Genomic DNA, 22,352 nt, shown 5'->3' on the forward strand with positions numbered 1-22,352 from the left:
ACGATGGTTGAGACTAATTAGCTTCCTCTTTCTCCTTGCAAGCTTTTCAACTAAATTGAGTGCCTTCTTTCTTTATTGGGTAATATTATAAATGTCTACCGAAGGATTCATATTTAAACTTGACAGTCACATTTGTCCTAAACCCGAGACTGATGCCGGAAGTCACTCATTCTCATGGCGCGGGATTCAAAAATTGAATATATAAAACGATCGCTTCCACACACATCAAAGCGGTCCATTTCATTCAGGAGCAAAACACACCGCGTGAAATATGAAATAAACATGCTTTTTGGTGTCATACGCACTTTAAAATATTAATAATCGAATGAAAATCAGTTTACCATGTATATATCCTGTTTTTTAAAAAAAGAAAAATCTGGCTCTGTAGCGACCTTTTTGTCAGGTAGTTCAGGCAAAAAATCCTGTATAAATGTATGAATCCTGTTTTTTTTGTTTTGTTTTTGTTTTTACCAAAAAAACAAACAAACAAACAAAAGAAATCTCGCTCCGTCGCGACCTTTTTGGCAGGGAGTTCCAGCAAGAAATCCTGGCCGCTTTCACCCCTGCATAAAAGTAATTTAAACTAAAAGATTATAATTGCGTAAACTAAATACAAACGAATATTATAATACTTTGAGCTTTTTGTTTTTATTATTCGATTTTACTTGTAGGTTTTGGAATTTGGCTACTTATAATTCGACGTTGGGCATGTTTGAAACAAATACGCACAAGAATTTAGATAAGCAAATTGACATTTTAAAAGCTGTATACTGGTAATGATTAATAAGATACGACTGTGTTTGACACTTGCTGGGCCAACCCAGCCCCTCCCAGTTAGTACATACACTGCTGTTATCTTTGGCCCCATTAATCACAACAGTTGGTCGAGGTCCAGAAGCACCGGGGCAAACGCGAATGCAAAATGTGGCTGCTGTGGTTGCTGTCTGTGGCCATTGCCGCCTGCCTTGCCGTGGCTTTCCGCTACTTGGTGTACAAGCCACTGCCTGCTGCCATTCGACAACAGGGGAAGATTTTGCTACTGAATGACATTTTCCATTTTTTCAATGGCTTGGTGAGTGAGCAAGGGTGTGGTCATGGTAATTTGCTGTTATTAAACTCATTGGCTACCATTGATTGACGGCGAGAATCATAAAACGAACCAGAATTGTTCTTAAAATGAGGTGTTTGTACAATGACCACCCGATAACTTCCCGTAATTTCCAGAATACAACGCACATTTTTTTCCCCCAAAATCAACTTGTAAAATCATGGTGCGCACTATAAATGGGTACATGGATCGAGACAGAAATATACACTACTGTGCAAAAGTTTTAGGCAGGACACCTGCCTAAAACTTTTGCACAGTACTGTATATTTTTATTATATTATGGATATACAGGATATACTGTATGTATATATTTTCCCCAAGTGGAAGCTTCCATGATCCTAATAAATTTAATAATTAAAAAATATATATATACAGTACTGTGCAAAAGTTTTAGGCATAAAGTCATTGAGCACAGAATTTAGTTTCTTGAACTCATTTGAGTCAACGTTTTTTGCAGCTCCGCAACTCGGACCATAACAAACTTAACAACACAGACTTCCTGTGTCCGTCAACTATATCTGTCCCTCGGGAAACTCAAACCCAAATAACAATAGTTCCTATTGTTACTGTCGCGTCGACAGCGATGAGCTCTCTCTCGGATATCCGACTTACGTTCTCAATTTCATTTTACCGTATCAATCCATGGAAGAAACATTTATTCATCATGATGAAACGAGCAAGTTATACAGCAGCCTTTAAAAGAAAAGTCACATCTGTTTTGTTTTCTCCTAGATTCTGGTAAGTTGGAGAAGTTGTCAAATCATATTATTACCGTGAATATTGTCAGTTTATGGTAATGTTTTGAACTACCAATGTGCTATGCTTCACTAAAATGATCTTTCTGTATCTGTACACGAGCTCTGTTTTCTTGTATTCTTCTATTTATTGGTGCTAAAATTAGGGTGCCCATTATAAACAGGTACAATAATTTCCCCTTGATTTTACAAGCAAATTTGGGGTGCGCATTATACATGGGGGCGCCTTATATTCGGGAAATTACGGTAGTCAAATTAGCACTTCAACACTAAGGAAATAGACAAACAACCTTCCTACTGTTCTCATGGCTTTTTTTCTTGAATGTATTTATTTACATTCTTATACGACAGGGGTTTCAAATTGGACTGTGGCCAATTGTAGCCCACGGGACAATATTTGGTAGGTCCCATTTCACATCCTATTGTAGTATTAGTCTTGCTGGCACGTGTTTTGCGATGGGAAATGAAAATATAGCAATAATTTTAAATAATATATTAATAAAAGGATCCATTTTGGGGGTGGGAAATCAATAATTTAAATTGTAATAAATAACATTTAAAACTCCAATTCAAAATATGAGTTAAAAAAATATAAGTCTAAATAAAATTAAATAAAATAAAACAAATTCTAACAAGAAACTGCAATTTCTGGAGAAATTACCCTGGGTCTTTGCTGTGTGGAGATATAGATCTTAGCCCCGCCCAAGTTTGTGGACACGTCCTATTTCCTGCTGATTTGGGGACATTAATTTTTTTCCCATTGAAAATGCATGGGAAATTTGGACACCCATGGCCGACAATGGCATCGACTTACATATGTTTCGATGGAATCCAAGTACAATGGCATCAATAGATTCGATATGCATCGCTGTCAATGGCATCAATGCACTGTAAATTCCATTAGAAACCCAATTGGAAGTGACTGGGATATTTGAACCAACGTTGCATCCCATTAAAAATGAATGGGAACGTTTTTGGCAAATTTCCGGGGAACCGTAAATTTTTTCCTAACTCTATGCAACTTTTATGCCCCTTACCGTCCCGGAATTGTTGATGTCCAAATACTGTGATATGGTTAAAAATTGTAGGACTAGATACATTTTGAAAAGTTGTTGCGTTTTTTTTTTTTTTTTTTTAAATCTGTGAAAAATCGGCGTTTACGAGCGAACGAAAGATTTTTCGTGGTCGTTCAAAAAATTTGCTGCGTCGCGCGAAACTTCCGGTTGTTTCGATATTTGAACAGTGCCGATCGGTCAAACGGTTCGGGCTGTGCAGTGCGCCACAGAAATCCCATTTAAAAAAAAAAAAAAAAAAAAAAAACAATAACACTAAAGACCCAAATAATAAACTGAAAAAAGAATAATAAAGACACATTAGAAGTAGTGTGAACGGGAGTATTTTTGCTGTGGGGAATTTTTTTTTTTTTTTTTTTTTAGATATATAAAGATATTTTATCAAGATATTGTGACCTCACCTAACTTAAAATAAATAGACATCCAATCCATTTTTACTAACTTTACTAACGCTCAGAGTTGAAATTCATCGAACATTTATTCCCGTTAATAAGTGTTTTCAACATCAATTTTCCTGTTTTACTAACCACCACAACACATTCTCCTGCGACTTTGACTGGCAGTGAAACAGTACTGACCACTGTAGTGACCACTGTCCCTGAAAGGATTATATCAAATCATTGGTTTCAATCAATGTGCCGTCTTTCAGAATATAAATAATCTTCATTGGCGAAGTAGCTTGGAAAAAGTAACAACCTGCCCAAGGAATATAAAAAGGGCAATGGCAGTCATTCCTTAGATGAGAAAAAGGAAAAACAAAAGGCTTGAAAGTGGTAAAAAAAATAAAAATTCTCAACTATGTTCTAGTCAGAGCAAATTTGCACTACATGCAAGACGTGTTGAACATGTTTTTAAGCCAAAAGATCCACAAAGAACACATTTTTCTGACTAACAATGAGAAAGCCTGCATGCAATCTTTGTGTCAATAATGATTACTCTCAGTTTATGTAAGAAAAACGTCAAAAAGGCGATAAGAAGGGATGGGCACTATTGTAAAGATCAAATAAATTAGATCAGGGTAGGGGCGTCACTAGACCTACAGTGGGGCAAATAAGTATTTAGTCAACCACCAATTGTGCAAGTTCTCCTACTTGAAAAGATTAGAGAGGCCTGTAATTGTCAACATGGGTAAACCTCAACCATGAGAGACAAAATGCGGGGGGGGTGGGGGGGGGGGGGGGAGACAGAAAATCACATTGTTTGATTTTTAAAGAATTTATTTAAAAATTAGAGTGGAAAATAAGTATTTGGTCACCTACAAACAAGCAAGATTTCTGGCTGTCAAAGAGGTCTAACTTATTCTAACAAGGTCTAACGAGGCTCCACTCGTTACCTGTATTAATGGTACCTGTTTTAACTCATTATCGGTATAAAAGACACCCGTCCACAATCTCAGTCAGTCACACTCCAAACTCTACAATGGCCAAGACCAAAGAGCTGTCCAAGGACACCAGAGACAAAATTGTAGACCTGCACAAGGCTGGGAAGACTCAATCTGCAATAGGTAAAACGCTTGGTGTAAAGAAATCAAATGTGGCAGCAATTATTAGAAAATGGAAGACATACAAAACCACTGATAATCTCCCTCCATCTGGGGCTCCATGCAAGATCTCACCCCGTGGCGTCAAAATGATAAAAAGAACGGTGAGCAAAAATCCCAGAACCACACGGGGGGACCTAGTGAATGACCTACAGAGAGCTGAGAACACAGTAACAAAGGCTACTATCGGTAACACAATGCGGCGCCAGGGACTCAAATCCTGCACTGCCAGACGTGTCCCCCTGCTGAAGTCAGTACACGTTCAGGCCCGTCTGCGGTTCGCTAGAGAGCATTTGGATGATCCAGAAGGGACTGGGAGAATGTGTTATGGTCAGATGTAACCAAAATAGAACTTTTTGGTAGAAACACAGGTTCTCGTGTTTGGAGGTGAAAGAATACTGAATTGCATCAGAAGATCACCATACCCACTGTGAAGCATGGGGGTGGAAACATCATGCTTTGGGGCTCTTTTTCTCCAAAGGGTCCAGGACGTCTCATCTGTGTAAAGGAAAGAATGAATGGGGCACTGTATCAAGAGATTCTGAGTGAAAATCTCCTTCCATCAGCAAGGGCATTAAAGATGAGACGTGGCTGGGTCTTTCAGGGTGACAATAATCCCAAACACACAGCCAGGGCTACAAAGGAGTGGCTTTGTAAGAAGCATTTCAAGGTCCTGGAGTGGCCTAGCCAGTCTCCAGATGTCAACCCCATAGAAAATCTGTGGAGGGAGTTGAAAGTCCGTGCTGTCCAATGTCCAAAAAACATCACTGCTCTATAGGAGATCTGCATGGAGGAACGGGCCAAAATACCAGCAACAGTGTGTGAAAAGCTTGTGAAGAGTTACAGAAAACGTTTGGCCTCTGTTATTGCCAACAAACGGTACATAACAAAGTATTGAAATGAACTTTTGGTATTGACCAAATACTTATTTTCCACAATGATTTTGCAAATAAATTCTTTAAAGATCAAACAATGTGATTTTCTGTTTTTTTTTTCCACATTCTGTCTCTCATGGTTGAGGTTTACCTATGTTGACAATTACAGGCCTCTCTGATATTTTCAAGTGGGAGAACTTGCACAATTACGTAGTGGTTGACCTAAATACTTATTTGCCCCACTGTAATACAATATTGGGGCACAGCGCGGCTGATATGATTTTTCCGATTCCATTATCGACATTGCTTAACGATTCGATTCTTTATCGATTCTCTTAGCGATTCTAATTTGGGGGGAAAAGAAGAAGAAACCTTTTGATTGGCATCGAGTTTGTTTAATCAGTAGTCACAACCTTACTGTACAAACTCACACCGAGGTCAAAAGAGGCCCAAAGCCTGAATGTTAACTGTGGCATTATGTAACTGTGGCAAATACACAAGAATGTGTCACGTTTTACTGAAACATTTTTCTAATAGAATTTTTTTTTTAATCCTCCTTTTTAAAAGGACATATGAGCTGATAGCACTCAAAAATAATACTAATTTAAAAAAAAAAAAAAGATAAGTACTGTCAAATACAACAGAACAGAGCATAGTGCAAATGTGCAAAAATAACTCTTTTGCAGAAAAAAAAAAGCATGTCTACTTTTTCAGGAAGGAAACGTGATCTTTCTGGACTTATGGTGTCGCCAGCAGTGGAGAACACAGAAGTTATGTGACGTAATTCGTGCTGGTTGGAACTGATAAGAGAATTGTTAGATAAAATGCCAAACGATAGGCAACATACAGTGCCTTGCAAAAGTATTCGGCCCCCTTGAATCTTGCAACCTTTCGCCACATTTCAGGCTTCAAACATAAAGATATGAAATTTAATTTTTTTGTCAAGAATCAACAACAAGTGGGACACAGTCGTGAAGTGGAACAACATTTATTGGATAATTTAAACTTTTTTAACAAATAAAAAACTGAAAAGTGGGGCGTGCAATATTATTCGGCCCCTTTACTTTCAGTGCAGCAAACTCACTCCAGAAGTTCAGTGAGGATCTCTGAATGATCCAATGTTGTCCTAAATGACCGATGATGATAAATAGAATCCAAATGTGTGTAATCAAGTCTCCGTATAAATGCACCTGCTCTGTGATAGTCTCAGGGTTCTGTTTAAAGTGCAGAGAGCATTATGAAAACCAAGGAACACACCAGGCAGGTCCGAGATACTGTTGTTGAGAAGTTTAAAGCCGGATTTGGATACAAAAAGATTTCCCAAGCTTTAAACATCTCAAGGAGCACTGTGCAAGCCATCATATTAAAATGGAAGGAGCATCAGACCACTGCAAATCTACCAAGACCCGGCCGTTCTTCCAAACTTTCTTCTCAAACAAGGAGAAAACTGATCAGAGATGCAGCCAAGAGGCCCATGATCACTCTGGATGAACTGCAGACATCTACAGCTGAGGTGGGAGAGTCTGTCCATAGGACAACAATCAGTCGTACACTGCACAAATCTGGCCTTTATGGAAGAGTGGCAAGAAGAAAGCCATTTCTCAAAGATATCCATAAAAAGTCTCGTTTCAAGTTTGCCACAAGCCACCTGGGCGACACACCAAACATGTGGAAGAAGGTGCTCTGGTCAGATGAAACCAAAATTGAACTTTTTGGCCACAATGCAAAACGATATGTTTGGCGTAAAAGCAACACAGCTCATCACCCTGAACACACCATCCCCACTGTAAAACATGGTGGTGGCAGCATCATGGTTTGGGCCTGCTTTTCTTCAGCAGGGACAGGGAAGATGGTTAAAATTGACGGGAAGATGGATGCAGCCAAATACAGGAACATTCTGGAAGAAAACCTGTTGGTATCTGCACAAGACCTGAGACTGGGACGGAGATTTATCTTCCAACAGGACAATGATCCAAAACATAAAGCCAAATCTACAATGGAATGGTTCAAAAATAAACGTATCCAGGTGTTAGAATGGCCAAGTCAAAGTCCAGACCTGAATCCAATCGAGAATCTGTGGAAAGAGCTGAAGACTGCTGTTCACAAACACTCTCCATCCAACCTCACTGAGCTCGAGCTGTTTTGCAAGGAAGAATGGGCAAGAATGTCAGTCTCTCGATGTGCAAAACTGATAGAAACATACCCCAAGCGACTTGCGGCTGCAATTGGAGCAAAAGGTGGCGCTACAAAGTATTAACGCAAGGGGGCCGAATAATATTGCACGCCCCACTTTTCAGTTTTTTATTTGTTAAAAAAGTTTCAATTATCCAATAAATTTTGTTCCACTTCACGATTGTGTCCCACTTGTTGTTGATTCTTGACAAAAAATTAAAATTTTATATCTTTATGTTTGAAGCCTGAAATGTGGCGAAAGGTTGCAAGGTTCAAGGGGGCCGAATACTTTTGCAAGGCACTGTAATGGCTGAAAAACAAAAAAAGTCACTTTTTTACAGAAACTTGTATTTTGTTTTGATTATATATAGTTTAAAGATCTACATTGGTATGAAAAAGTATCTGAACCTTTTGAAATTTCTCACATTTCTGCATAACATCACCATCAAATATGATGTGATCTTTGTCAAAATCACTCAGATGAAAAAACAGTCTCTGCTTTAACTAAAACCATCCAAACATTTATAGCAGGGGTCCCCAAACCTTTTCCTGCGAGGGCCACATAACTTTTCCCGGGCCCGGGTCAGTTTGTAACAGAAAAAGTGTGACGATTGCAGGAGTGCCTAAATGTAAAAAATTATTGTTTTTCAGAAAGCCACAATCAAATAACCCTTTCTGGATTCTTCACGGAACAAAAGTAAATAAAATAAAAATAGAATAATAACACTATTAATTAAATAGATAATAACCAAATAACCCCCTCTGGGTTCCATCCATCATCTTCCGCTTGCTCCGGGGTCGCGTCGCGGAGGCAATATCTTTAACAGGGTTCTTCACTGAAAAAAAGCCAGGAAATAAATAACACTAATGAGAGAAAAAAATGCTCCCTGGTATTGGTCAGGGCCCAAGGCCGGACCAAATGTGGAGGCGGGCCGTAGTTTGGGGACCCCTGATTTATAGGTTTTCATATTTTAATGAGGATAGCATGCAAACAATGACAGTTGGGGGGAGTTGTAATAAGTAAGCGAACCCTTTGCCTAAAGAGACTTAAAGAGCAATTGAAACCAATATTTAACCAACGATTTAAGTCAGGTGTGTGCCCAATCACTGATGAGTGGTTTAAAGCTGCCCTGCCCACTATAAAACGCACACCTGTTATGAATTGTCTTGATGAGAAGCATTGTCTGATGTGCACCATGGCTCAGTCAAAAGAGCTGTCTGAAGACCTGCGATCAAGGATTGCTGATTTGTTTCAAGCTGGGAAAGGATACAAAACGTTCTCTGGATGTTCAGCAATCGACAGTCAGAGAAGTTGTGTAGAAACTGTTGCTTCTTTCCCATGGAGTGGCTGTCCACCAAAGATGACGCCAAGAGTTCAGCGCAGAATAATCAGAGAGGTAAAAAAGAACCCTAGAGTGGCTGCTAAAGACTTACAAAAATCACTGGCACAGTCCAATATCTATGTGCACACATCAACTATATGTAAAACTATAGCCAAGAATGGTGTTCATGGGAGAACTCGACAGAAAAAGCCACTGCTGTCTTAAAAAAAAACATTGTTGTTCGTTTAATGTTTGCAAAAAGGCACTTGGACATTCCGCAGATGTTTTGGCAAAATATTTCGTGGACTGATGAAACCAAAATTGAATTGTTTGGGAGTAACACACAACATCATGTGTGGAGGAAAAATAGAACAGCTCACCAACATCAACACCTCATCCACACCATGAAGCATGGTGGAGGGAGCATCATGATTCGGGGCTGTTTTGCTACCTCAGGGCATGGACAACTTGCAATCATTTATGGAAGAATGAATTCAAAAGTTTATCAGGATGTTTTGTAAGAAAACATCATCCAAAACACAGAAGTAAATCAACTTCAGAATGGTTTCAGAAGAACAAAAAACATGTCAAGTCAAAGTCCAGACTTTAACCCCATTGAGATGCTGTGGCATGACCTAAAGACGGCGATTCATACATTCCAAGAATCTGACTGAACTACAGCAGTTTTGTAGAGATGAATGGGCCAAGATTAGTCCTAAACGATGTGCCAGACTGATCTGCACCTACAGGAAGCGTCTGGTTGAAGTTATTGCTGCCAAACGAGTGGGGGCACAAATGTTTAAATGTGATGGTTCCCCTACTTATTTTTCCCACTTCTGTCATTGTTTGCAGGCTATCCTCATTAAAATATGTAAACCTATAAATGTTTTGATGGTTTTAGTTAAAGCAGACACTGTTTTTTTCATCTGTGTGATTTTGACGAAGATCAGCTCACATTTGATGGTGATTTTATGTAGAAATGTGAGAAATTCCGAAAGGTTCAGATAGTTTTTCATACCAATGTAGATCTTTAAACTATATATAATCAAACCAAAATACAAGTAAAAAAGGGATTTAAAAAAAAAAAAAAAATCAACCATTATGTTACCTAGGTGGGTTACCTAGCTTACCTCTCTTATTGCTCCTCGTTTTTTCTCCTTGCTGTGAGCAAGTTACATTCTAACATCCATTTGAAAGTTACAGATTACAGGGACTGCCATAACAAATAAAATGCTTGTAAAACGATAAAGACGGCAGCTACTCTGCTCCTTCAATTTGCGACCAGAGTAGATTACCTCAGTTAGCTGCCTGATACGTCGAGACTGTAAAGTTGAACCATTTAAATTCACAATTCATGGGAATAGGCGACCGAACAAACATCAAAACAGGTAAAAATGGACGAAAAAAAGACCTGTAAAGCCTAAAGACCTAACCTGTAAAGCAGGTGGGAAGATAGTCATTTGCACTGTCGACTGTATAATTGGCAGTTTGGCACACGCATGAAGCTGCATTCACGTTTTGTTGGAGTAATAAATTTTTTTTAAAAAGCCTCATTCTACACTTTTCTCCGCTGAATTCAACATTTTTCTGCCCTTATAAGTGACAAGCTTTATCTAGTCTTTGAATTCATAGATGGTAGTAACGTGTTCCATTTACTCCGTTACATTTACTTGAATAACGTTTTGAGAAACATGTACTTCTTAGAGTAGTTTCACCACGTAATACTGTATTTTTTACTTTTGAGTAGATTTGTGAAGAAGAAACACTATTCACCGCTACTCTGGGCTACACTAGGGTTGTTACATTTTTCCCCTTTATTGTACATATTGACTTAATTTTTGCCAGAGATGCCGACAGTGGCCGTCTCACGTCGCAACAATAACCACATGACTCCATTATACCAATTGGAGGTGACAATGTTTTTTTTTCTCCACTAGAGGGCACTCGTGCTCTTTGGATGTGTAACGTTTCAAAGTGTTGTTCTGGTCTGAATTTGATGAGTTTGTGTCATATTCTTGGCCTAATATGGTCATGTAATAGGTTATACAGTGATCCCTCGTTTTTCACGGTTAATAGGACCACCCCCCTCAAACACCCCCAATAACCGAAATCCGCGAAGTAGAGGTGTAGCTTTTTTTTTTTTTTTTTTTTTTTTTTAATGTGTGTGTGTGTTCAATGTATTTTGGTGTGTTCAAATTATTTATTTAGCATTGGAAAAAGATACATATACAGTAAGACGTGTTGTTTCCCCTTTTTCCCCAAAGTGTAATTCTTTATTAAATTGTTCATTGAGTGAGTCCTCTCAAATCAGCACATGCTGCTTAGAACAGCACACAACACAACACAATGAGCTGCCATAGCACTCTACAGCCAATGTATAACAAGTTAAACAAGGTGGCGCCTTTGAAAGGTGGTAGTAGTAGTAGTAGGCAAGTTCAAAGAAGCTCCCTTGTCACTCATCGTTAACTTTAACACGCTGCAGCTGCCAGCTTCAGGAGGGAGAGTGAGAAGCTGTATGTGATCAGATGGGACATCTCTATAAAATAATGCATTTTTTTTTTTTTTTAATTAAAAAAAATCTGTGACGTTTGAAGCGCGAAGTAGTGAGGATCACTGTAGTTACAGTATAATAACTAGGGTTGTTCCGATCATTTTTTTTTTTTGCTCCCGATCCGATCCCGATCGTTTTAGTTTGAGTATCTCCCGATCCCGATATTTCCCAATCCAATTGCTTTTTTTTTTTGCTCCCGATTCAATTCCAATCATTCCCGATCATTTTTCCCGATCATATACATTTTGGCAATGCGTTAAGAAAAAAATGAATAAAACTCGGACGAATATATACATTCAACATAGAGTACATAAGTCTGTATTTGTTTATTATGACAATAAATCCTCAAGATGGCATTTACATTTTTAACATTCTTTCTGTGAGAGGGATCCACGGATAGAAAGACTTGTAATTCTTAAAGGATAAATGTGACTTTGTATATTGTGACTAAATATTGCCATCTAGTGTATTTGTTGAGCTTTCAGTAAATGATACTGTAGCCATTTAACTGTTCTGCCCAAATGCATGATGGGAAGTACAACCATGACTGTGCGTAGTGGTACCAATTGATATATCTTCTCTGCGTTGGGAAATAACATAGGGTGTTAAGAAAAAGATAAACTACTACCTTTCTTCCCCACATTGTGTCCCACAATATTTCTAATCAGTGGGAGTCGGATTGTAAGGCTTTAGCCAATTAAAAAAAGGCTCCAAAGGCTGCCAAAATTCACTCTACTCACTTAACACTGCCTTTTAGCTCTATATATGGGTAAAACGGCGCCGTTATAGATTGAACGCGACAATGCGTGAGTGGGTCGTGCAGCGCATGCGTTAATTTCGTTAAATATTTTAACGTGATAATTTTTTTTTTTAAATTAATTACCGCCGTTAACGCGATAAATTTGATAACCCTACCTTAAGCCTAAACTAAAGACTCTGGATGAGTGTAAGATATTATGTCTGTAACGTTAAATACAATTAGGAAACAATTTAATTAAAAAATACATATACAGTATATTAAAAAAAGGCATGTCCGATATTTTTTTGCCGATTCCGATACTTTGAAAATGACGTGATCGGGATCGAGACATCTCTAATAATAACAGTTCATATGAAGTGCTGAGAAAAAAATATATAGCATCATTTTTAAAAAATCAGACATTGTAAGCAGTTAGTTTTAATCATTAGTTGAGTATTCTTTTCAATGAATACTTTTTTTTTACTTGTACTTTTAGTACATTTTTTGGATGACTACTTGCAGTTTTACTTGAGTAATATTATTTAAAAGTAATGGTACTCTTACATGTTACTTACATTCTACCCATCCTTGGTTAAATCTAGGGCTGTAGCTATCGATTATTTTAGTAGTTTAGTTTAGATTAATCGATTAACTTGTTTTTTGGAATAGTCGAGTAACAGAATAAGGAACATGAAAATTAAAATACCTGAGCTGAGCCTCAAACGGTATAAAAAAATAGGGATTTATGTACAACAAAAGAACAATCGGCTAACTTACATAGCAAAAGTCAGCTACCGTAAATGCTATAAAACGCTAACTTTTTTTTTTATCTCTACAATGCTCTTAACAAATGGTTCAGACACATATCCTCACAAAAAATGGCTAAATATTAGAGCTGTCAAAATTATCGGGTTAACGGGCGGTAAGTAATTTTTTTAATTAATCACGTTAATATTTTTGAGGCAATTAACGCACTTGCCCAGCTCAAACAGATTAAAATGACAGCACAGTGCCATGTCCACTTGTTACTTGTTTTTTGGAGTTTTGTCGCCCTCTGCTGGCACTTGCGTGCGACTGGTTTTATGGGTTTCAGCACCATGAGAATTGTGTAATTATTGACATCAACAATGGCGAGCGACTAGTTTATCTTTTGACTGAAAATTTTACAAATTTTATTAAAACAAAAACATTAAGAGGGGTTTTCATATAAAATTTCTATAACTTCTACTAATATTTATCTTTTAAGAACTACAAGTCTTTCTATCCATGGATCGCTTTAACAGAATGTTAATGTTAATGCCATCTTGATTTATTGTTATAATAAACAAATACAGTACTTATGTACAGTATGTTGAATGTACCGTAATTTCACGAATAAAAGGCACACCTGTGTATAAAGTGCACCCCAAACTTACTTGTCAAATCTAGGGAAAATTATTGTACCCGTATATAACGCACACCCTAATTTTAGTACCAATAAATAGAAGAATACAAGAAAACAGAGCTCGTGTACAGATACAGAAATGTCATTTTACTGACTGGTGAAACACAGCACAAGCATAGCATATTGGTAGTTCAAAACATTACCATAAACTGACAATATTTATGGTAATATTATGATTTGACAACTTCTCCAACTTACCAGAATCTAGGAGAAAACAAAACAGATGTGACTTTTATTTTGAAGGCTGCTGTATAACTTGCTCGTTTCATCATGATGAATAAATGTTTCTTCCATGGATTGATACGGTAAAATGAAAGTGAGAACGTAAGTTGGAAATCCGAGAGCGCTCATCGCTGTCGACGCGACAGTAACAATAGGAACTATTGTTATTTGGGTTTGAGTTTCCCGAGAGACAGATATAGTTGACGGACACAAACAGGAAGTCTGTTGTTACGTTTGTTATGGTCCGAGTTGCGGAGCTGCAATAAACGTTGACTCAAATGAGTTCAAGAAATTAAATTCTGTGCTTTATGAAGAGGGGAAAAAAGCAGAATTTATCACAGACGAAATCATTCGGCCGATCAGAGTGAAGTATTACCGAAACAAAATGGTGACGTCACGTACCGTGATGGTCGGCAACGGATCGCCGCATATGTTTCTTCAACACAACGTGGCCGTGTCAATAAAAAAAAAAAAAAAAGTCAGTTTGTATTTATTATATATATATATATATATATATATATATATATATTAGGGCTGTCCAAATTATTGCGTTAACGAGCGGTAATTAATTTTTTAAATTAATCTCGTTAAAATATTTGACGCAATTAACGCAGAAATGCCCCGCTCAAAAAGAATTAAAAGGACAGCAAAGTGAAAGGTGTATTTGTTGTGTTTTTCGGAGTTTTGCCGCCCTCTGCTGGCGCTTGGGTGCGACTGATTTTATAGGCTTCAGCATCCAAGAGCATTGTGTAAGTAATTATTGACATCAACAATGGCGGGCTACTAGTTTATTTTTTGATTGAAAATTTTACAAATTTTATTAAAACGAAAACATGAGGGGTTTTAATATAAAATTTCTATAACTTGTACTAGTTATTATCTTTTGTTTATTTTCTATAATTTTTTATAAATATTTATGTTTTATTTATTTATATGTTTTATTTATTATTTTTATTTATCTTTTAAGAACTACATGTCTTTCTATCCATGGATCGCTTTAACAGAATGTTAATCATGGTAATGTCATCTTGTTGATTTATTGTTATAATAAAGAAATACAGTACTTATGTACCGTATGTTGAATGTATATATCCATCTCCGTCTTATCTTTCCATTCCAACAATAATTTACAGAAAAATATGGCATATTTAATAGATGGTTTGAATTGCGATTAATTGCGATTAATTACGATTAATTAATTTTTGAGCTGTAATTAACTTGATTAAAAATTTTAATCGTTTGACAGCCCTAATACATATATATATATATATATATATATATATATATATATATTTATATATATATATATATATATATATATATATATATATACGTATGTATATATATATATATATATATATATATATATATATATATATATATATGTATGTATGTATATATATATGTATATATATATATATATATGTATATATTTCTGTCTCCATCCATATACCCGTTTATAATGCGCACCATGATTTCACAAGTTGATTTTGGTGGAAAAAAAGCACGCGTTATATTCGGGAAATTACGGTATATATCCGTCTTGTGTCTTATCTTTCCATTCCAACAATAATTTACAGAAAAATATGGCATATTTTAGAAATGGTTTGAATTGCGATTAATTACGATTAATGAATTTTTAAGCTGTAATTAACTCGATTAAAAATTCTAATCGTTTGACAGCCCTTCTAAATATACCTAAAATCTAAATTATGAATGCATTAAAAAAAAAAAAAACATTAAGTCAAACAAAAACTTAGCCTATGTTGGTCTTAACATGGAGCAACTGGATTCAGCCATGTGAAATGAGGGGAGTGTATCCACCCAAATCAATAAATGCAAACACTTTCAAAATAAACACTTTCAAAATAAACCATTACAACGCCACTTTAATTAAACGAATACTGGAAGCAGCAAAATTTAATTCGAATCTTTTTTTCTAATCGAATACTCGAGTTCAGGGATTAATCGTTGCAGCACTTGTTAAATCTAAGAAGTGCAACAATGAAGGCTGAATTTAAGCTTCTTGTGCAGGCTATATTCAATGATATTTTTGTATTTTGCTGGGGGGCCAATAAAAACTGGACAGCGGGGTGCAGTTGGCTCGCGGACCGTAGCTTGGACATACCTTAATTAGGTCATGAAAAATGCTACTTTCTGTCCATGCGATAAACTAATAAAGCCTTTTAATAGTTCATTAACTATTATTGATGAATATGGAGCAGAAAGTGAAGCAAGAAAGGCTTATTTTTCCAAGTGTTTTAAAGCCAAAATGTCGTCCAATTCTGTAATGACTCTCCCGTTCCCTCAGGCCTTCGTGAGGGAATGGCTGGGCTATGGGCACCACATCGCATTTTTGCGAAATCCCTCCGAGATCCCTGGCACAATCAAGAAATCCAAGACTGAGACCGATAAGGATGGGTTGGTGGTCAGCATTACAGCTTTTGATGGCGTGCCCGTGCGAGTTTACCAGCCCCCGCCAAAAGCTGGCGAGAACCGTCTCAAGAGGGGGCTGCTGTACATGCACGGAGGAGGCTGGGCCTACGGAAGTCCCGGTTAGTCACAGTCTTTCTTTTTGTGGTATTTGTTTAGAAAAATGTAATTTCTGTTCTCCAGATGATGAAGAATATGATTATAACAGCCGTAAAGCATCTAAAGAACTCCACATGGTTGTGGTTTCTGTTGAGTAAGTATGAAATTTTGTGCGGCGCTTCAACTTCGACAAAGTATTTTGTTTTGTGTTGATCTTCTTGTCTCTCTTGTTCTCTCCCAAAGTTATCGTATGTATCCTGAGACATGCTTCCCGGTGGCATACCAGGACTGCCTCGTGGCCGCCAAGCACTTCCTTTCTCCAGAGGTGTTGGCCAAGTATGGAGTGGACCCGCTGCGAGTGGGGGTGGCCGGGGACAGCGCGGGCGGCAATCTGTCGGCGGCGCTCACTCAGACGGTGAGTGGCCGCATGATGAAGACCTACACTAGGGTTCGGAAATTCAAACATCTGGGCCTGATGAAATTGGCTTTGATGTAATATGGATGTATTTGCCATGGAGTGATTTTTGAAGATGACTTAATTATTTCAATTAGGTCAAAAATTTAATCAATATTCAAATTATTTTATTTGGTTATCACGTTTTTAGTGTTGTATAAAAAAGTGTAAACTGGTGTAAAAACGTGATCATCATGTAGAAATGTGATTATCATGGAGAAACTTGTGAACTTTGATGTTAAAACATCATGTTTTAACATAGGTATGATTGAAAAACATGAAAACCTATCATGTAAATTCTTTTAAGATAGTTTTTATCAAAACATGAAAACTTAGTTAAAAATTCAAATTAAGATTTAAAAATGTGGAACGTAAAAAAATGGTAGCCAACCCAAGCATAAAATAGAGCTTCCATCCATCATCTACTGCTCAATCTGGCGTTGGATCGCGAGGGCAGCAGTTTTAGCAGAGAAGCCCAGACTTCCCTCTCCCCAGCCACTTCAACCAGCTCCTCGGGCGGGATCCCAAGGCTTTCCAAAGCCACCCGAGAGACGTAGTCTCTCCAGCATATCCTGGGTCGTCCCTGGTGCCTCCCGCCGGTGGGACATACCTGGAACACATCTACAGGGAGGCGTCCAAGAGGCATCCGAACCAGATGCCCGAGCCACATCAACTGGCTCCTGTCAACACGGAGGAGTAGCGGCTTGAACCTGAGTCCCTTTCGGATGACCGAGCTTCTCACCCTCTCTCAAAGGGAGAGACTGGACACCCTGCGAAGGAAACTCATTTCAGCTGCTTGTATCCGGGATCTTGTTCTTTCGGTCAGGACACACAGCTCATGACCATAGGAACGTAGATCGACTGGTAAATCGATAGCTTTTCCGTTTGGCTCAGCTCCTTCTTCACCACAATGGACCGGTACAGAGTCCTCAACATTGCACCGATCCGCCTGTCGATCTCCCGCTCTCTCCTAGCCTCACTTGTGAACAAGACCCCAAGATACTTGAACTCCTCCAATTGGGTTTCTGATGAGGACCATGGTCTCGGATTTGGAGGTCCTGATCCTTATCCCAACCTCTTCACACTCGGCTGTGAACGGCACCAGTAGGAGTTGGACATGACTGCTTGATGTAGTCAACAGCACCACATCCTCTGCAAAAAGCAGAGATGCAATACTAAGCCCACCAAACCGGACCCCCTAAATGCTTTGGCTGCGCCTAGAAATTCTGTCCATAAAAGTTATGATTGGAATCGGTGACAAAGGGCAACCTTGGCGGAGCCCAACCTTCACTGGGAACGAATCCAACTTCAGCAATGCGGACCAAACTCTGGCACTAGTCACACAGTGACCCAACAGCCCTTACCAGGGGCTGGGTACCCTGTACTCACGAAGCACCCACCACAGGACTCCCAGAGGGACACAGTCGAACACCTTCTCCAAATCCACAAAACACATGGGCAAACTCCCATGCACCCTTGAGGACCCTGCTGAGGGTGAAGAGCTGGTCCACTGTTCCACGATCGGAGCGAAAACCACACTGCTCCTCCTGAATCCGAGATTCGGCTTCCCGACAGACTCTTCTCCCCAGCACCCCTGAATAGACTTTACCAGGGAGGCTGAGGAGTGTGATTCCTCTATAATTGAACACACCCACACCCCACCACCCCAATCTGCCAATCCAGAGGCACTGTCCCCCATGTCCATGCGATGTTGTAGAGGCGTCTCAGCCACGACAGCTCCACAACATCCAGAGCCTTTAGGAACTCCGGACGGATTGCATCCAGCCATGTGTCCTTGCCAGTAAGGAGTTTTCCAACCAGCTCACTGACTTCGACCCCAGAGACAGGAGAGCCCATCTCTGAGTCCCCAGACTCTGCTTCCTCAAAGGAAGGCGTGTCGGTGGAGTTGAGGAGGCCTTAAAAGTATTCTCCCCGAGTTGAGGTCAGAAGAACCCTATCTCCACTATGCACATTGTGAATGGCGCACTGCTTTCCTCTCCTGAGACGACGGATGGTGGGCCAGAATTTGCTTGAAGCCGTCCGGAAGTCGCTTTCCACTGCCTCGCTGAACTCTTCCCATGTCCAGGTTTTTGCCTCAGTGACCGCTGAAGATTCATTCTGCTTGGCCAACCGGTATCTGTCAGCTGCATCTGGAGTTCCACTGGCCAAAACGGCCCGGTAGGCCTCTTTCTTCAGCTTGACGACATCCCTTATTGCTGGTGTCCAAAAGCGGGTTCAGGGATTGCCGCCATAATAGGCACCAACCACCTTACGGCCACAGCTCCGATCGGCCGCCTCAACAATGAAGGTATGGAACATGGCCCACTTGGACTCAATGTCCCCTGCCGCCCCCGGGACAAGGGAAAAATTCTGCTGGGGGTGGGTGTTGAAGCTCTTTCTGACAGGGGGATTCTGCCAAACGTTCCCAGCAGTCCCTTACAATACGTATGGGTCTGGCCAGCATCTTCCCCTGCCATCGGAGCCAACACACCATCAGGTGGTGATCAGTTGAAAGCTCCGCCCCTCTCGTCACCCGAGTGTCCCAAACATGCGGCCGCAAATCCGATAACATGACTACCAAGTCGATCATCGAACTGCGACCTTGGGTGTCCTGGTGCAAAGTGCACATATGGACACCCGTATGTTTAAACATGGTGTTCGTTATGAACAAACCATGACGAGCACAAAAGTCCAATAACAAAACACGGCTCAGGTTATGATCGGGGGGTTGGGGGCGGGAGGTTGCTCCCAATCAAAGCCCTCCAGGTCTCATGTGAGCGTTGGGGTCACCCAGCAGGGAGCGCTAAAGAATAGAACTTGAAGGGTTCAAATGTTAGCCATTCTGCAGACAATTTCCTCTTTCAAACACGTTACGTTAATGTTTTGAATTGATGGCGACATGTTTTTACGGATTACAATTTAACATGATGGGGGGTGTGGAAGCAATGTCCTTGCCAACTTTTATAATTGGTTGTCTTTTTATTTAAGATAGCTACAGATGACAGCATGCATGTGAAGTTCAGCGTGCAGGCCTTGATCTACCCAGCCCTGCAGGCCTTGGACTTCAACACGCCGTCCTACCAGCAGAATCGAGACATGGTCATCCTTGACCGTTCCTTCATGATCCAGTTTTGGTTGCAATACCTGGGCGGCGACCTCTCCCTCAAGCCACGCCTCCTTGCCAACGAGCACAAATACGAGCTCTCGCCGGAGTTGAGAGCCCGTCTGGACTGGACCGTCCTTCTCTCTCCCGAGTACCAGAAGGGCTTCGTTCCTGCACGTATCGAGGGGAAGAAAAGTAGGGTAAAATATAATATCAAGAAATTGCAATGAATGTAAATGACAATTTGCAATTTTACTTAGTGAAGCACGTCGGACTCCTGGATGCTATCCCGACTCTGCTGGACGTGAGCGCGTCGCCCCTCTTGGCGGAAGACAAGGTTTTGGCAAAGTGCCCCAAGGCTTACATCATGACTTGCGAGTACGACGTGCTTCGAGACGACGGGTTGATGTATGCGCGACGCCTGAGGGATGCAGGCGTGGCGGTCACGACCGAGCACCACCTGGACGGCTTCCATTTGTGCTTCATTCTCACTAAGGGGTTTTTTGGTGTAGATGTCGGGGTGAGGTCTTTCAACTCTTACCTCCGATGGCTGCGTGACAATTTATAGGGATGGATAGCGAGTTCCAACCAACCGTGTGCTGTAAGAAACCAAAATTTCCAGAGAATTTATAAATATGATTTTAAAAAACATGAATTGGTGTTGGTGTCGCATAGATAGCATCCTCTTAAAGGCCAAAATGTTATTTTTAACGCTTGTTCAACTTGGTATCCATTTAGTACATTAGCATAGCTCATGTGAAAATCAGTTATGCTAGCAGAGGAAACAAGTTCGCTAGCATACGGTTTCCAGTTTCCCCTATGTCTAACAAAGCTAACATCTTTCTAGATGTTCTTGTCAATGTTCACTTCTCTGGTATTACTATTTGAGAATACATTTATCCAGCATTTAAAGTATAATGTAGACTGCTAAATGAACACAAACTTACCAAATATCAGGGTTATTCAGGGAATGCTCGGTTGACTTAAACCTAGCATCTAGCAAGAAAACACCCGCTGGAGATGAATGAAGTTCTTTTTGGTTGTGAGTCCCAAAACAACTCAAGGCCAGCTATAGGCATGCACTGCAAAAACCTCCTTTAAACTAGTTAAATTCCCTTGTTTTCAGTCTAACTCTCCTCGAAATTATCTAAGTGAAATTATCGGTCAGTGCTTAGAGTAAATTTTACTCAGATTTCTTGAAGAGGCTAGCTGAAAACAGGTGAATTGACTTATTTTAAGCAATAAATTGGTATATGGCCGAAAACACTCAGGTGACTTGAAGTTCTTCTCTGAGGCACCCAATTTTGCCAAATTTCATAATTGTCCTTTATGCATGTGTGATACATCCTTGGAAAGCTTAAAATCTAAATTTTCTGGGGGAAGAAAAATTTTGAACTGGAGGGCATTTTTTTATTTTTTTAACAGCAAAACCCTCACTGGAGGTGAGAGCACGCAAGAGCATAATTAAAGACTCCACGATTTTAACGACATATTATCGCGTACTTACCTCTTTTTCATCCGAAAACTCCATGTAGCATGTACAGTGGGGCAAATAAGTATTTAGTCAACCACTAATTGTGCAAGTTCTCCCACCTGAAAATGTGGGACATTTTCACATATCAACAATGTGTGAAAAGCTTGTGAAGAGTTACAGAAAACGTTTGGCCTCCGTTATTGCCAACAAAGGCTACATAACAAAGTATTGAGATGAACTTTTGGTATTGACCAAATACTTATTTTCCACTTTAATTTGGAAATAAATTCTTTAAAAATCAAATGATGTGATTTTCTTTTTTTTTTTCCCCCACATTCTGTCTCTCATGGTTGAGGTTTACCCATGTTCACAATTACAGGCCTCTCTAATCTTTTCAAGTAATCTTTTCTTGCACAATTGGTGGTAGACTAAATACTTATTTGCCCTACTGTATCACTGAGTGTCAAGACAAAGCTGTGAATGGCCACAGCCGGATTTTTGGGAGATTTTTATGGGTGAAACATGGTAATATAAAAAGGGTCACGATGCAGAAATCGCAGACATCAAGGAGAGATTTTAATATATTTACCCCTTTAAACACCCCCCCCCCCCCAATTTTTCTTTGTTTGGATAAATTATGTATCATCTAAAATATTCGGGAAAATGTGACAGTAACGAAAAAAATACAATTAAGCGATAGTTAAGAGGTAGATAGCCGTGACTTTTTTTGACACATTTTTTTTCATTGTGACGTAATTTGTTTAAAAGTTTAACATTTTTAGTTTTAATTTTGAGTCTTTTTTTAAAGTCTGTTTTTTTTGTTTGTTTTTTAAATGTTAGACATCAATTAAGATTCAAAGCTAAAAACGAAAGACATTTCGAATAATAAATACGATTACTTGCCTTTTTATGGCTAGGTTGAAACAAAAGCGGTTGCGCGACGTCTGTAAACGGGGGGTTCCAGTGTAAAACGGACAAATTAAAAATA

General features: G+C 39.3%; 1 protein-coding gene across 1 annotated transcript; it reads left to right on the forward strand.

The window, feature by feature from the left end:
• Positions 1–898: 898 nt before the first annotated feature.
• LOC130931217 (neutral cholesterol ester hydrolase 1-like) lies at positions 899–20,721 on the forward strand. Its single transcript, XM_057859810.1, has 6 exons — positions 899–1,072; positions 16,113–16,356; positions 16,418–16,487; positions 16,577–16,748; positions 19,776–20,085; positions 20,151–20,721. The coding sequence occupies exons 1-6, from the start codon at positions 923–925 to the stop codon at positions 20,456–20,458; spliced, it is 1,254 nt and encodes a 417-aa protein (XP_057715793.1). The 5' UTR covers positions 899–922; the 3' UTR covers positions 20,459–20,721.
• The last annotated feature ends 1,631 nt before the right edge of the window (positions 20,722–22,352 follow it).

The sequence above is a fragment of the Corythoichthys intestinalis genome, chromosome 15 (genome assembly GCF_030265065.1).
Source record: "Corythoichthys intestinalis isolate RoL2023-P3 chromosome 15, ASM3026506v1, whole genome shotgun sequence".
In the NCBI taxonomy this organism is placed as follows: domain Eukaryota; kingdom Metazoa; phylum Chordata; class Actinopteri; order Syngnathiformes; family Syngnathidae; genus Corythoichthys; species Corythoichthys intestinalis.

Coding starts and splice junctions, on each gene's coding strand:
- LOC130931217 (XM_057859810.1), top strand. CDS start 923: ATGTGGCTGCTGTGGTTGCTGTCTGTGGCCATTGCCGCCTGCCTTGCC. Junction 16,357..16,417: donor CTGGGCCTACGGAAGTCCCG/GTTAGTCACAGT, acceptor TCTGTTCTCCAG/ATGATGAAGAATATGATTAT. Junction 20,086..20,150: donor ACGTATCGAGGGGAAGAAAA/GTAGGGTAAAAT, acceptor AATTTTACTTAG/TGAAGCACGTCGGACTCCTG.